The sequence below is a fragment of the Delphinus delphis genome, chromosome 18 (genome assembly GCF_949987515.2).
Source record: "Delphinus delphis chromosome 18, mDelDel1.2, whole genome shotgun sequence".
In the NCBI taxonomy this organism is placed as follows: Eukaryota; Metazoa; Chordata; class Mammalia; order Artiodactyla; family Delphinidae; genus Delphinus; species Delphinus delphis.
Genome location: NC_082700.1, coordinates 63,731,297 through 63,745,864, shown reverse-complemented (window position 1 = coordinate 63,745,864; position 14,568 = coordinate 63,731,297). Strand labels below are relative to the sequence as shown.

The 14,568-nt window shown below is 39.9% G+C and overlaps 1 protein-coding gene across 4 annotated transcripts in view; it reads left to right on the top strand.

The window, feature by feature from the left end:
• Positions 1 to 14,107, top strand: part of LOC132413649 (ATP binding cassette subfamily C member 4 (PEL blood group)) — a 215,017-nt gene extending 200,910 nt beyond the window's left edge. For all 4 annotated transcript variants that reach the window (XM_059995730.2, XM_059995732.1, XM_059995733.1 and 1 more), the window contains exons 30-31: positions 457 to 591; positions 12,326 to 14,107. In XM_059995730.2, the coding sequence (XP_059851713.1) occupies positions 457 to 591; positions 12,326 to 12,433 (243 nt within the window). In that variant the 3' untranslated portion in view covers positions 12,434 to 14,107. The remainder of the gene's footprint in view (positions 1 to 456; positions 592 to 12,325) is intronic.
• The last annotated feature ends 461 nt before the right edge of the window (positions 14,108 to 14,568 follow it).

The window sequence follows — 14,568 nt, the reverse complement described above, 5'->3', positions numbered from 1 at the left end:
CGGGAGTTCATTTGCTCTCCGCCATCAGTTTCTATGACATCACCCTAATTTTTTGCTAAATTGAGTTTGATTTCCTTGAATCAAGAAATTTCCCAGCTCTGTGTGTCTGTATAAATAGCCCTCAAAGCTCAAGAGTCTGAGAGCTAAAAGCACTAACTAATGATAACAACCGCAAATGCCCTGGGCAGAATATAAAATGCCACGTACTGCTGAGTGCCCCTGATCATAGTCGAAAACTTTCATTTTCTTCCTATAACATTATAATAATAAAAGGTCGGGTTAGGCCTTTGTCTGCCTGGTAAAACAGGGTAATCAAACCGTTTAAACACCAGCCAGGCCTACCACCCAAATAGATTCTGTTCTCGCTGTCTTACCCCTTTCGGAAATATTATCTGAGTTATAATATGTTACTGCAAAACATTGTGTGCTAATGGGCTTCTTTCTGCTGATTAACAGGTTTTGGATTCAGGGAGACTGAAAGAATATGATGAGCCATATGTTTTGCTACAAAATAGAGACGGCCTATTTTACAAGATGGTGCAACAACTGGGCAAGGCCGAGGCCGCTGCCGTCACTGAAACAGCAAAACAGGTGAGCCCGCTGCAGGGAGTTGTAATTAAGGTTCGTCTCCAGGGTTCACTCCTCAGGATCTGGCACCAGGGGTCTGGTAACAAGCACTCTGTGCCCTTTTCAATTATAAGCCTCCAGAGACAAAGCTTCATGGCTGCACCTTAAGAGTACATTGCAGGGGGAGGACACGTCTGCTGAGAATCTGCAGAACTGGTGGGGGCAGGATGCAGGACGTGTGTGCGCCCATGTGTGCGCCCACGTGCGCACGAGAGAGAGATTTCGGATTGGAGCTTCCACGTGTTTGGCCTCCGGGGTCAGATCTCACAGAGCACAGAACGCTCATTTTGCAGACCCTTCACGTTCTTACAATTGGTGCTTAGCACATTTATGATGCAAATGCTGTCAGGGAACATGCAGGAGGTTTGAGAAGAAGAATTGGAGTGGAATATTATGAATTGGGTCTAGAAAGATCTACCAGGGAAAGGTGTAGGTCTCTTCTGGCTTCTAACTGTAAAGAAAACTCCTACGTGATACTGTCACTTTCTCCCTAATTCTTCGTTGTTTAGAATTAGGTCTGGTTGCCTCCCTATGCTTCCTCTTCTTTCTAGAAGATGAAATTGTCATCAGGATAAATTAAGAATTCACAGTAACCCCAACACTGTAGTCTGAATGGCGCTTGAAGGTTGACAAAGCGTTTTCACGGATGAGGTGTGTGGAAGCCCTAAGCACTGCACATGGCGTGAGAAAGGTGCTTGACGAGTAGCATTCAGGTCACGTGGTATCTGCCTAACAAAGGTGAGGTGGTAGTCTTATAGTACAAATGTGGTAACTGAGGTCTGGTAAGGGACTTAGCCACTGTCATGCAGCCGGCTGTAATTCTCTCTGGAATAAGATAGGAGTGGGACTGATGGAAGGATAGAGGGCGAGAAGAAAGGTCTGCTGTTCTTGCCCTTTTTGATGGGTGGGTTGGGGTGGGCTGAGGCCTCAGAATGTATGTCGTGAGGCTTTCCGTCAAAACTTTACCTCCGGGTGTTAAATTATGGGTGCATTTTTCCTTCTTTATACTTTTCTGCATTTCCCAGATTTTCACTTGTAAGTTGAATAAAAGTACTCTTTCAGTATTTAAAATATCTCTTAAAGAAAACATCCCATAATGTTACCAACAAGAGAGAGAATTAGAAATTTGTATGCTCCCATTGTAAGACTTCAAAATAGTAAAGCCGCAAGGAGAAATAGGAAAATCCACAATCAGTGGGAGGCATGAAAACAACTTTCTATCAGATTAATGGAGCAGGAAGAAAACTAGGTCAGGATACAGAAGATCTGAATAGTCAGTTAACCAATTGGACATCATAGGCATATACAGAATACTGTATTCAACAGTTGCCAGTTGCAGCACTTCCCTGGTGGTCCAGTGGGTAAGACTCTGCGTTCCCAATGCAGGGGCCCCAGGAACGGCCTGCAGGGGCCGACCAGGTTTGATCCCTGGTTGGGGAACTAGATCCCACACGCATGCTGCAACTAAGGAGTCCGAATGCCACAACTAAGAAGCCTAGGATGCCGCAACTAAGAGTCTGCATGCCACAACGAAGATCCCATGTGCCACAACCTAAACAAGCAAACAAACAAAACAAAACCAAAAAAATGGGAAAAGAAAACATGTCCCAGTATCTAAGTAATTCTATATGAAACATTTATCTGAAATGTGGCCTGAATTCTCTGTCATTGTTTTATCTCATTCCTCCTCCTTAGAAATGAAGAGCAGTACCTTCCACTGTTCATAATGTAGGAAATTGTGCTGGGTCACAGAGCTGGCTGAAGAGTTTAGGGATCAGGGAAGATTGTATTCTGAACTTTTCATAAGTACTTACATTGTATGTAAATAGAGAGAAGTTGCACTTGGAGCCCTATACTTTTTAATGCATGAAATTCACAGAGCGCTTTCATCCTCTAGAGTGTCTCCCAGTCAGAGCTTCCCTCCTAACATCCAGTAATTATTTGGGATTCCCTATATAACCTAGGTCACAGAACAGCCAGGAATCTCACAAACCCTTTTTTTCTTTGACCTTAGGCGTTTCACATCAGACACATGTCCTCACATATGAGTCAAAAGTCTCCACTTAGAAAATATGTAATGATTGTATATTATCAAACATTGAGCAATGAGAAATAGATCACAGCATTTAGGTAGGTACATAAGTTCAACACCTTCATTTTACAGGTAAGGAAGCTAAAGCCCCCCTTAGAAGGAAGTGTCCATATATATACAAGTAGTGATGATGCTACCGTGCAGCAGACACAGGATTAGAAATCTTTTCTTCCAGTAAATGTTTTAAATCAAGTGTAACATACATAGAAAAATAGACATAGGTCATAGAATTAGATATCTTTTGATTCATGGTCCAGTAATCCTGCATGTACTTAAACAATATCAGTGGTAAGTTACATTTGTGTAGTTCTTTATAATTTATTTTACATACTTCTCACATGTATGATTGCACTTAATCCTCATCACGGTCCTTTTTTATCCCCCGTCATGGATGAGGAGACTGGGTCCAGGGCTCACCTAAGGTCACAGAACTGGTCCAGGGAGTGCAGGGGGTGAATTGGTGGGGGAGGCTGAGTTCCGCCCTAGGCACTCTGCTCTGTGTCGAGCCTGAGAACGCTGCTCCTTTCATGTGGTAGCCAAGGCGGGGCCAGTCACCCAAGTTCACAAGGAGACGGAACATCACTCTTAGATTTCAGTCCTGCCACTGGCTCAGGTCACTTCTTCGGAAAGACATAGCAAAATAACATATCCTGATTCTCATCTCAGTTGAGTATCTTCTTGACGTTATTTCTACATGTGCTTGATCCTCTTAGGAGAACAAGCTGTCAGGTTGTCAAATTTTTAAATGTGCAAGCATCAGATATCGTTCAGAGCATCGTTCAGAGCTGTAACACCGGGAGGATTAGCCTAAGTCAACAAGCTTTTCACTCTTAACAGAACAGAATTCATTCATTTGAGAAGAAACCTCAACATCTGGGAAAACGTGCATCCAAGTCATGTTTTCTTGACTACGTAGTTGATTCTCTGAAGATGGTGCACGCAAGCTGAGTCACTGTCTGACTGACCCTTTTAGATGATCCAGGAAATAGAGAAAGTACCTTTCAGATACATAAAGCTGAAGGGTACATTAGTTTGCTAGGGCTGCCATACAGAGTACCACAGAGTAGGCACCTTAACAGAAACTGATTTCTCACAGCCCTGGAGACTGGAAGTCTGAGGTCAAGGTATAGGCAGGATTGATTTCCTCTGAGGCCTCTCTCCTTGGCTTGTAGATGCCATTTTTTTCTCTTTGAAAGAGAAAAAAGAAAGAAACATGATCTTTCGTCTGTTTGTGCCTGTGTCCTAATCACCTCTTCTTATAAGGACTCCAGTCATATTAGATTAGGGGCCACTTATATGACTTCATTTTAACTGAATCGCCTTTGTAAAGACCCTATCTCCAAATACAGTCACATTCTGAACAACTGGTGGGTTTAGGACTTGAACATATAAAATTGGAGGGGGAGCTTCCCTGGTGGCGCCGTGGTTAAGAATCCACCTGCCGATGCAGGGGACATGTGTTCGAGCCCTGGTCCAGGAAGATCCCACATGCTGCAGAGCAACTAAGCCCATGTGCCACAACTGCTGAGCCCTCGTGCCGCAGCTGCTGAAGCCAGAATGCCTAGGGCCCATGCTCCGCAACAAGAGAAGCCACCGCAATGAGAAGCCCGTGCACCACAACTAAGAGTAGCCCCCACTCGCCGCAACTAGAGAAAGCCCGCGTGCAGCAACAAAGACCCAACACAGACCAAAAAAAAAAAAATTGGAGGGGACACAATTCATCCCATAACAAAGGATAAATGCCTATCATGCATTTTCTTCTGTGATGAAGCACACCTGATTGAGGCTTTTGTGAAGTTTCTTTGTTGCCAGTGTGTAACAGAGGTTTCATTTTATCTATTCGTTTTATCACCAGATACAACCCCAAAATTATGAAATCCTAATATCCTAGATCTAGGACCCTGGACTGGTTTGAATAGTGCAGGAGGCACTTAGCAACCTCGTGACCTCTTATGTTGCCCAAGGTCTCTGAGCCTCAGGGTCCTCACCTGTATGTAGTGCAGGGATTACAGCACTGCCCGGCTCCTTCGCACTTATTACAAGAATCAGATGAGAGAGCGCTTTGTGAATATTGAGCATTTTATAAGATAAAAGTCGCATCATTTTTTTTTTCAGGCTATAGATTCAACCCTTATCTCCCAATAAGAAAATGTACCCACAGTTCTTCTAAGTAGCATTAGAGACTCTAAATAATTAAATTTTATTTTAATGATCAGTTCTTAAAGAAATGATGTGTCTAATGCTACAAAATTCAAAAACTTTACTTTTTTAGAATAGGTTTTAAAATTTTATAAATGAAATTTAAGTCACTTTACCATTCCTGTCATTACACAGCTCCTCCCCCGGGTTGGAGCTCCAGCACCATCTTTGACTATTCCCTTGACATGTCCTGTGCTTCAGTAATAATTTGTGCCGATGTGGCCTTCCTGTTTTTAAGCACAAACGATAGCTCTTCCTTACTTTTTTCGTTGGATATTATATCTATGTGCATAGTTATCTCATTCTGTTTAATGGCTACATAGTATTTATGCTTTCTCCATTCCCTACTCCTCATTTTCCCTTCTAATTAATTGTTACAGTTTTATGTTTATTTCCCCACAAGAGGAGCTCTAGTCCACTTACTATTTGTATTCTTCTTTATAATTTATCACCTTCTATTATCTTTCTTTCTTTGGTTTATTTTATTGTTGCTTACTTCCTGAATGCATTTGTTTTTATTTTTTCTTATTTATTAATATAAATATTTCAAGGCTGTGAACTTTTCTCTGAGTACTGTTTTAGATATATCCTACAGGTTCTGGTGTGTAGTGCTTTCATCATAGTTAGGTTTTTGTATAGATTCTGCAATTCTGGTTTTCTTTTCCTCTTTGGTCCACAAATTATTTGAGAAGGATATCTTGAAAACTTCCTGGGGGTTGGAGTTTTTTCATGTTTATTTGTTTCTGTTTTCCTCATCAGTCTCAGTACCTTATGATCAAAAAATGTTGTTTGTCCTGTTTCCCCCAAGAAACAATATTTCTTAATACTTTTTCTGTGTTCTGGTAAATAGGCAATTTTTGTGAGTGTTCTGTGGGTATTTAAAAAGATGGGCTATCGTCTGTTTAAGTTATAGAGCTTCATTTTTAATTAGATCTATTTAATTACATTATTTCGTTCTTCTCTATCCTTATTTATTTTGGTCCGTTTAATGTAACTTGGATGAATTAGTCTCATGCTACCAAGTTTCACTTTGTACTTCCTGCTTTCTTTGGTTGTTATAATTTTGATGATATGATTTTTTTCAGTGCACAAATATATTCTTGACTTTTGTTATCAGTATGAATTATATTTTCTACTATTTTAAAGTGCCTTTCATTGATTCATTTAATGGTCTTGGCCCTAAATCCAATATGGTTCATAATTAAATTGAGTTCCCCTTTTCACGTTGTTTTCATTTGCCTGGTATGTCTTTGACTGTTTTTGTTTTTGTTTTTGTTTTGGCCATGCTGTGGGGCATGTGGGATCTTAGTTCCCTGACCAAGGATTAAATCCACTCCCCCAGCAGTGGAAGCACAGAGTCTTAACCTCCTCTGGACCACTAGGGAAGTCCCAGTCTTTGATCGTCTTTTTTTTTTTTTTTTTAATATTTATTTATTTATTGGCTACGTTGGGTGTTAGTTGTGGCATGCGGGATCTTTCACTGTGACACGTGAGCTCTTCACTTCATTGTGGTGTGTGTGCAGGCTTCCCTCTAGTTGTGACGTGTGGGCTCCAGAGTGCATGGGCTCTGTAGTTGTGGTGCATGGGCTCTGTAGTTGTGGCGCACAGGCTTAGTTGTGTGACCAGGGATCGAACTGGTGTCCCCTGCATTGCAAGATGGATTCTCTACCACTGGACCACCAGGGGATTCCTCTGATTATCTTTTAATAGCAGATTACAGATTCGTCTCTTGCAATGGCATGTAGTTAGATTTAGCTCTGAGGTTTAATCTTAGCACGTGAGGCACCCCCCCCCCAAATATATGAGTTTAGGCCATTTACATTTATTGAGATTATAGTTACGTTTTATCTTAGTTCAGTCGTGTTATACTGTCTGTTTTTAGTGCCCTTTTTTTTAAAAAAATTTTTTAGCCTGTAATTTGTGTTTCTTTGCTCACTGTTTTATGTATGTTCCTTTCATTTCCTCTGAGAATACTTTATTTCTTATTTTTGGCTCCCCATTATGAACAATGATGTCATATCTTCCCTCTCCCCCTTCTCCCATCAGATTTTAATTGTTTTTCTTCTACTGTTTATCTTCATATCTTTAAAAATCCTTAAACCTCTATTATTTTACTTACTTGTATTAAATGATACTTTTTCCATCTCTTAGTTGGCTACAATTTGTCCTCTGGTATTGTGTTTTTACACCTTAGGGGTTTGATTGACTAGTGGGGCTGAGAAATCCGTTTAATCAGTCATGACCAGCATGCTTTAAGAAATGAAATAGGAAAGAATGGAATAGAAGAAAAGGAGCAATGTATCTTTCATAGTAATAGTAAATATTTCATGAAACTCCTTTCAGGATACATAAATATAGATACAGATTGTGAATCTGTACTGAGACTCAAAGTAAAGTTAAGCGTATTTACTATTGTGTGTGGCAGTACAAATGAAAGGTTGAAAACAAATCTCTATACCATCATAAAGGAGGGTCATTGGAGTTAAGAATCCCCGACTTACTGTCTATAGAGTTGACCCTTGAACAACAGGGATTTGAATTGGAGGAGTCCACTTATGTTTTTTTTCCAGTAAATATGTACTATAATACTGCATGATCTGCAGTTGGTTGAATGCATGATGTGAAACTGTGAATATGAAGGAGCAACTGTAAAGTTACACTTGTTTCGACTATGTGGAGGGTCCCTAACCCCTACGTTGCTCAAGGGTCACCTATATGAAATATTTTTATGCTACATCACCAGTTTATATTTCTGGTTATAATATTCTTGGATCACACGTCCTTTCACTTATTGTGTTGTAATCGTTGCTATAAGGTCTTCCAGCGTTGTTTATTCACGTGTAGGAGTCTAAGGCCACATTGGACATAACTTGATCTTTCCTGGATACTCAGAGGATTCTTTTTCTGTTTTGAAAGTCATTTGTTTTTCCTAGAACATCACAGACTCTTGGTCACTAGCTTCTAGTCTTTTATTTTAGGGAGTTTATGTGAATTATACCTTTGAATTTGTTTTAGTTGATTGGAGTCTCTTTACAAATATCTATAATGTATATATTGTCCTTTGTTTCATAAAGCTATTATTTCCTTAATCTTTTTTAAATTTTTATTAATTTATAATTATTAGACTTGCTTTCTCAGTTCTATCCTCCATGTCTCATATTGTTTGTTCAGTAGTGACTGATCTTTGTGCAGCCTTCAGAACTGTCATTTCTTTGATGTTTTCATTTTTATCTTCCTTTTCACTTTGGCGTCTGTCAATTCATGTTTCATCTTTTGTTGCTGTGCCATGTTTTCCTGTACTCTCAGATCTCTGCCTCCACGGGTTGATTATTCTACTACATTTTCTTTAAATATGTAATATTATTTTTTTCATAATTTTCATCTGTTCGGTGATTACTTCTTTCATCCATCATGTGCTTATCCTGTTACTTTTCCTAATTTTTTGTTTGTGTGTTTTACAAATTCTGTATTACTTTTTTATTTATTATTATTCCTACTACTCGCTTTTTAATTTCGTTTTTTTAAGACCATATATTTGCTAGATAGTTGTGGCTAGCACATCATTTCAGCCTAAAGGGTATTCCCTCTGCTTAACATAGAAGCATTCCCCATGATCCAGAGAAAGAGAGTGAGTGAGTGAGTGAGTGTGAGAGAGAAATTGATAATACACATTCATTTAGCCTGTACTCCTCCCTAGCCTTCAGAGATGGGCAGTTACAATGCTGCTTGCATTTCAGAATCTCTCGTGTCCTAGGACCTTACCAGTGTTCATGCTTTAGGCAAAGATGGTGATTCTATAGGATTCCTCATGGACACCGTAGAATTTGCCAGTTAGTTGGAGAACTGTGCTCTCCCATGATTGCTGAGATCTGCTCTCTTTAGGTACTTTCTCTCTGTCTTGCTTGAGCCCATTGGATCCAGTTGCATAAGGCAGTCCTTCTAGATATTTTGTCAGTTGTGATTTCAAATGATTCCTGATTTCATCAAATATTGGGCTTGCTTGGTTTTTTTTTGTTTTTGTTTTTGTTTTTGTGGTACATGGGCCTCTCACTGTTGTGGCCTCTCCCGTTGTGGAGCACAGGCTCCGGACGCGCAGGCTCAGCAGCCATGGCTCATGGGCCCAGCCCCTCTGCGGCATGTGGGATCTTCCCGGACCGGGGCACAAACCTGTGTCCCCTGCATCGGCAGGCGGACTCTCAACCACTGCGCCACCAGGGAAGCCCTGGGCTTACTTTTTAATCTCTCACTATCCTTGCTGTTGAGAGTGATTTCTGAGAGGATAAGGGGAGAAAAAAATCCAATATTCCGTTAAGTTAAAAGGAGAAATCGTCTCTAACTCTCCAGCACTCTTTAACTTTGATAATATATCTGTCAGTATGTCCACAAAGTTAGACCTGCTTTAAAGATGAGGAGTTTGAGGGTTACTGGGCTTGAACTAGGGCCGTGCAGTTCAGGGAGAATGAATGGACAGATTCTTGAACATTGAACCATTGGTTGCTGGCCTTTATCCCTGCAGGGGAGCATTTATTGCTCTGTTGCTTTTACTAAGATCTAATTCCATGATGGTGGCTTTGTTTACAAGTTGGGGTTTAAATACTAAACTTAGTTTCAACCTACATTGGAGGAACTATAATGAACTAAACCCAAAGAAGGACAGGAAAAGGCTCAGACCCAACACTCACTGGTCTTATGTTCTGCTTGGCCAGAATTTGAACTTTTTTGGCATCGTCTCTTTTAATCCTCATTAAAGCCATTCTGAGATGGTAGTATTATCCCTCAGATCGAGAAACTGAGGCAGAAGGGCCTAAGGAACTTCTCAAAGTCACAGGTTAGAAAGTGTTAGTAATCTTTTAACTATTTTCTGCCTCCCGGGTTACTATATTTACTGACTAAAATGTGTAGTAACTACGACCCTGCGCTTCTATAAAGATAAAAATCAAAAGACTCACAAAAGGGCCTCCTAGATGTTTTGTTTTCATCATTTAAGCTGGGTGATGCTGCTGCTTTCTGTGGACTTAAGGGACCACGTCTTTTGAGCAGCATCATAATCACACCCAGCACTTAGCTCAGCGTGTTTTCAACCTGCAGTTTGTAGCCATCAATTAGTTCCTATGAGGTAAGTCATTGTCTCGTTTCACAAATGAGGCAGCTGGTGCAGAGAGAGCTTAAGTGATTTTTCCAAGGTCAGCAGTGGTCCCAGGAGAGAGAGGTGAGTTTGGGCCTCTCCATCCCAGGCTCAACCCATCCACAAGGACTCTGCTATCAAGCGTTCAGTCATCTCAACTCCCTTCATAACCCGCCCCGTGAAAAAGATGGCTTCTCTCACTTGTGCTGTCAGCCAGAGTGTAGTCTACACCATGGCAACAGATGAGGAAAAGAAAGGTCAAATCAAGGATTTTATACATAGGAAACTCATTTTCATTATTCAGTTCCAAGTATTTCAGACCATGAAATGAAGACCATTTTGGTTAAAAATTGCTAATAATAAAAAATTTTTAATAAAAAATTTCACTGAGAAAGGGGTATGGAGAAAGGAACCAGGTCGATGGGGGAGGGGTGGCTGTCAGGCAGTAGGAAATGAAATTAAGTCCCTTCTGTTCTTCTGGCTGTTTTTACTTTCACTAACAGAGTATATAAATACTAACCACACAAGTATGGCTATTTAAAAAAAAATTGAGGAGGGGGATGAAATGCAATTAGCCCCCCCAAAAGCTTTATTTTTAAATCCTTGCATTATAATGGAAATAGCCTCGAATTTCATCCAGTTGGACCCAAGCAATCTTGGAGAAATTCTTATTTTTCTCCTTTTAAGTGACATTTTAATATACAGCATTTCATATGTAGTGCTGTTTTGGGGGTAGCAAGTATGCAAGCAATAAGAGAAAAAGAAAGTACACATAATATGAAGGTGGGTGTCTCATAGCTTTTCCATTTCATGTGTGACGTCCACTGTCTCTCATGATAACTTTGTTGACAGCACCCACAAATGTACTTGGAGTCAGGTTTTGTAAAATAGATCTGAACTCATATGACTAAGCAACTCAGCACGTGACACGAGCAAGCCTCAGATAGATGGTACATTTTCTGTTTTAAAGACTCAAACAAAACTTTTCACATTCTTCTTTGGAGGAAAAAAAATTACTTTTGAAGTCCTTTTTCACCCAAACACATTTAGAGATAAGAGCTCACAAGACTTGACATTATTTCATTTTGTTCTGTGCATCTGTCAAGGAACTGAGATACGATACAGCTACTAAAAACCGATGATTGTGGAACAGACAATCTTGACAGCATTTCATTTCCATTGTGTTCTGATTATACATTTATCAGAAAACCTGTATCTCTTCCAGTTCAGCTAGAAATTGGTAGAATTCAAGAACTCAAAGGCTTGGCAAAGGCCTGTCCTATTATTTGGTATCATCTTCCATTTTAGAGAAGTTGCTTGATTGAGTCATTGTTAAAGCTTTCCATGCTCTTTTCATTCTTATATCCCACTATCCACAGATCACATTTCTATAGGCCCTATAACTGCTTTGCCGCACAAATTAAACGCCAGGATATTTCATACGTATACGCCAGCGTTTCAATGCTTGTCATCAGAGTTTATAAAATATAGGGATTGCAACCTGATATTAACATCCATATCTACTGTGCTCATTTTGTGTGTGAAAATGAGAAACCCTCATGCAGACGCTAGATTTCCCAGCCTCTTTGTCACCCTGTTTTTAATTTATCGCCAGGCTTTGAGTCAGTAAAATGATTTCACTTATCAATTTAATGTAGTGATAAAACATATCTGTGAATCAGAATGATCAGAACTCAAGTGGATCTATAGGTTGTTTGGCATTAGGCCCAGCCCCACTGAGGGTTTTAATGGGGCTACTTCCTCCACAGAATAAATACGTCCCTGGTTTTTTCAGTTGTTCCTCCACTAGTGATGGGATTGCTTCACATGAAAAGTGGACATAGAAATGCGCTGCTTGGGGCTTCCCCGGCGGCGCAGTGGTTAAGAATCCGCCTGGCAATCCAGGGGACAGGGGTTCGAGCCCTGGTCCGGGAAGATCCCGCATGCCACGGAGCAACTAAGCCCGTGTGCCACAACTACTGAGCCTGTGCTCTAGAGCCCACAAGCCACAACTACTGAGCCCAAGGCCACAACTACTGAAGCCCGTGCGCCTAGAGCCTGTGCTCTGCAACAAGAGAAGCCAACACGGTGAGAAGCCCGCGCACCACAACAAAGAGTAGCCCCCGCTCGCCGCAGCTAGAGAAAGTCTGCGCGCAGCAATGAAGACCCAGTGCAGCCAAAAATAAATAAATTTAAAAAACAAGAAAAGAAATGCGCTGCTTTAGGGAGGAGGACTTTAAAACTTTTAAACATGTTTTTATACCTGTCTTTTTTTTTTTCAGGTGTACTTCAAAAGGAATTATCCAGAAATTACTCACAATGGGCATGTGGTTATGAATGCTTCCAATGGACAGCCCCCAGCCTTAACAATTTTTGAGACAGCACTGTGATTCTACCATGAGGTCAAGTCTATTCCAAAGACATTTTTCCAATAGTCTTTGCACTGTGTAAACTACACTTTACTTTTTTTTTTTACACCAGCAACAAATATTTACATACAAGTTGTTCGTCTATTTGGATTTTTTTCCTCCACTTCACCCAGTGATTTCAAGCTCTAACAAAATGATTTATTATTGTTATTTATACGTTATAGTATTTTTTGTCTTATCTAAATCAGAGGTACAGGCCACCAATAAAAGCTGTTTACCAGGTTTTGTGCCTTAAAGAGACTCCAGAGCCAAAGCACATTTTCTAAGGTATAAGACAAAGTTGTCATAGATGTTTTTTACTGCCCCCAAATTACATATTACTTTCCAGTTATATCAGGGATTCTATTTACTTGAAGACTGTGGAAGTTATCATTTTGCCTTACCACTTTCTTTAACATAAGTAAGATCCAGTATTCCCTGCCCAAAACCTCTGGCTAAACTAGTACAGAAAAAACTAATAGGAAAAACAAAAAATACACTTTAGTTTAAGTGGCATTATAGTAGGAGAGGCCCCCCCTCCAAAAAAAGATAAATGATTAAAATACAGAAGGTCAGTATTTAATTATATTTTCTAAAAGAGATGGAAGAGAAAATGCTTTCAGAAAATAGGGGCCCTTCTAGGGGATTTGATAATGATAGACACGTGTTATCATTAATCGTCTTCTAGATTTCGTGGCTCCTACATGATATCTTGCAGTTTTAGACTCAGCTTGCTGATATTTTCAAAAAGGCCGTGCTAACTGTAATTGACCCTCAATTGACCGTCAATTGACGGTTGACCCTCTGCTGACATAAGGCTTTTGCTTTGCCCGTCATTGAAATCCTTTCTAAATCACATGCATGGGCTCTCCTGACTTGGTGAGAAAAACAGAAAGATGTTGCGTACATTGACTGTATTTATGCAGTATGTTCTCAGGAGGCATCAAGAAGGTTCACTTTCATGAGCCTGCCTAGGTTAGTTTACTTCTGACCACTAACTGTACTTTGTTTAGCTCTTTCTGATCAGTAGATCAACAAGCCACAGTACCTCCTAGGGCCTGCCGTACTTTGTTTGAACCATGGGTCCTTAGCTTTTCTTGATGGTGGTGGCTATGATATGGTGTGTTCACGTTACTAAAGGTTTTACTGTCCTGGTTTTACGTGTGCTCTCAGAATAAGGCATAACCGCCCTCAAATGGAATATATTTATATATATTATACACACACACACACGTATATGCCTTCTGATAGCCGGTTTTGGGATTCTGTAACAGAGAGAAACAGATGTCTCATAGAATTAAGCCTTAAAAACCACATACTCAGAAACCTACCAAAATACATTGAGTGCAGTTGGTATTTAGAAATAATATGGTTAATGTTTAGTCCAGTAAATTGTGTAATAGTCATGGTTCTTATTTCAGGAGACTGACATGACAACAAGGATAATATTGAGGTTTGTTAAAACAGTGGAAATATTTGAAATGTATATGTGTTTATTTGGTCTTTAGAGGTTTATTTGGTCTTTAAAGGCAGTTAAATATGTTTCTATTTTATTTCTTTTTTAATGTCATTGTAGAGTTTTTTAATGAAACAAAATTCAATTGAAATAAATGTTTTCATCTCCAGAGATCTGTATTTTTATTTTTAGAGGTATAACTGACTCATGTCCTTGCTGTTGAAAGCCAGTGAGGTTCCCTGAGATAATAAAATATCTATTATCAACTGGTTTCTTGGCTAAGTAGGTACACCAGATACTCTATGCAGAGAGGAGGGTGTCAGACAGATTTAAACAGTTGCTACTGAAGTAATCCCAGTTGTACCCCTTCCATAAAGGGAAAGTATTAACTTATGTCCCAAGCTTGAACCAAGTAGTCAATTGTTGAAGTTTTTGGTTTTTTTGTTTTTTGCCCTAAACTAACAAGAAACATCTGTTGCTGCTACATTTAAAACACCTGTAGGACGTGTATTGTCACAGTATGGTCACTAGGCTAGCAGTATCAGCATCACTGGGAACTTGTTAGAAATGCACATTCTGTGTCTCACCCCATATCTACTGCATCAGAAACACTGGTGGTAGGGACCAGTAGTCTGTCTTAACAAGGCCGAAGGATGATTCT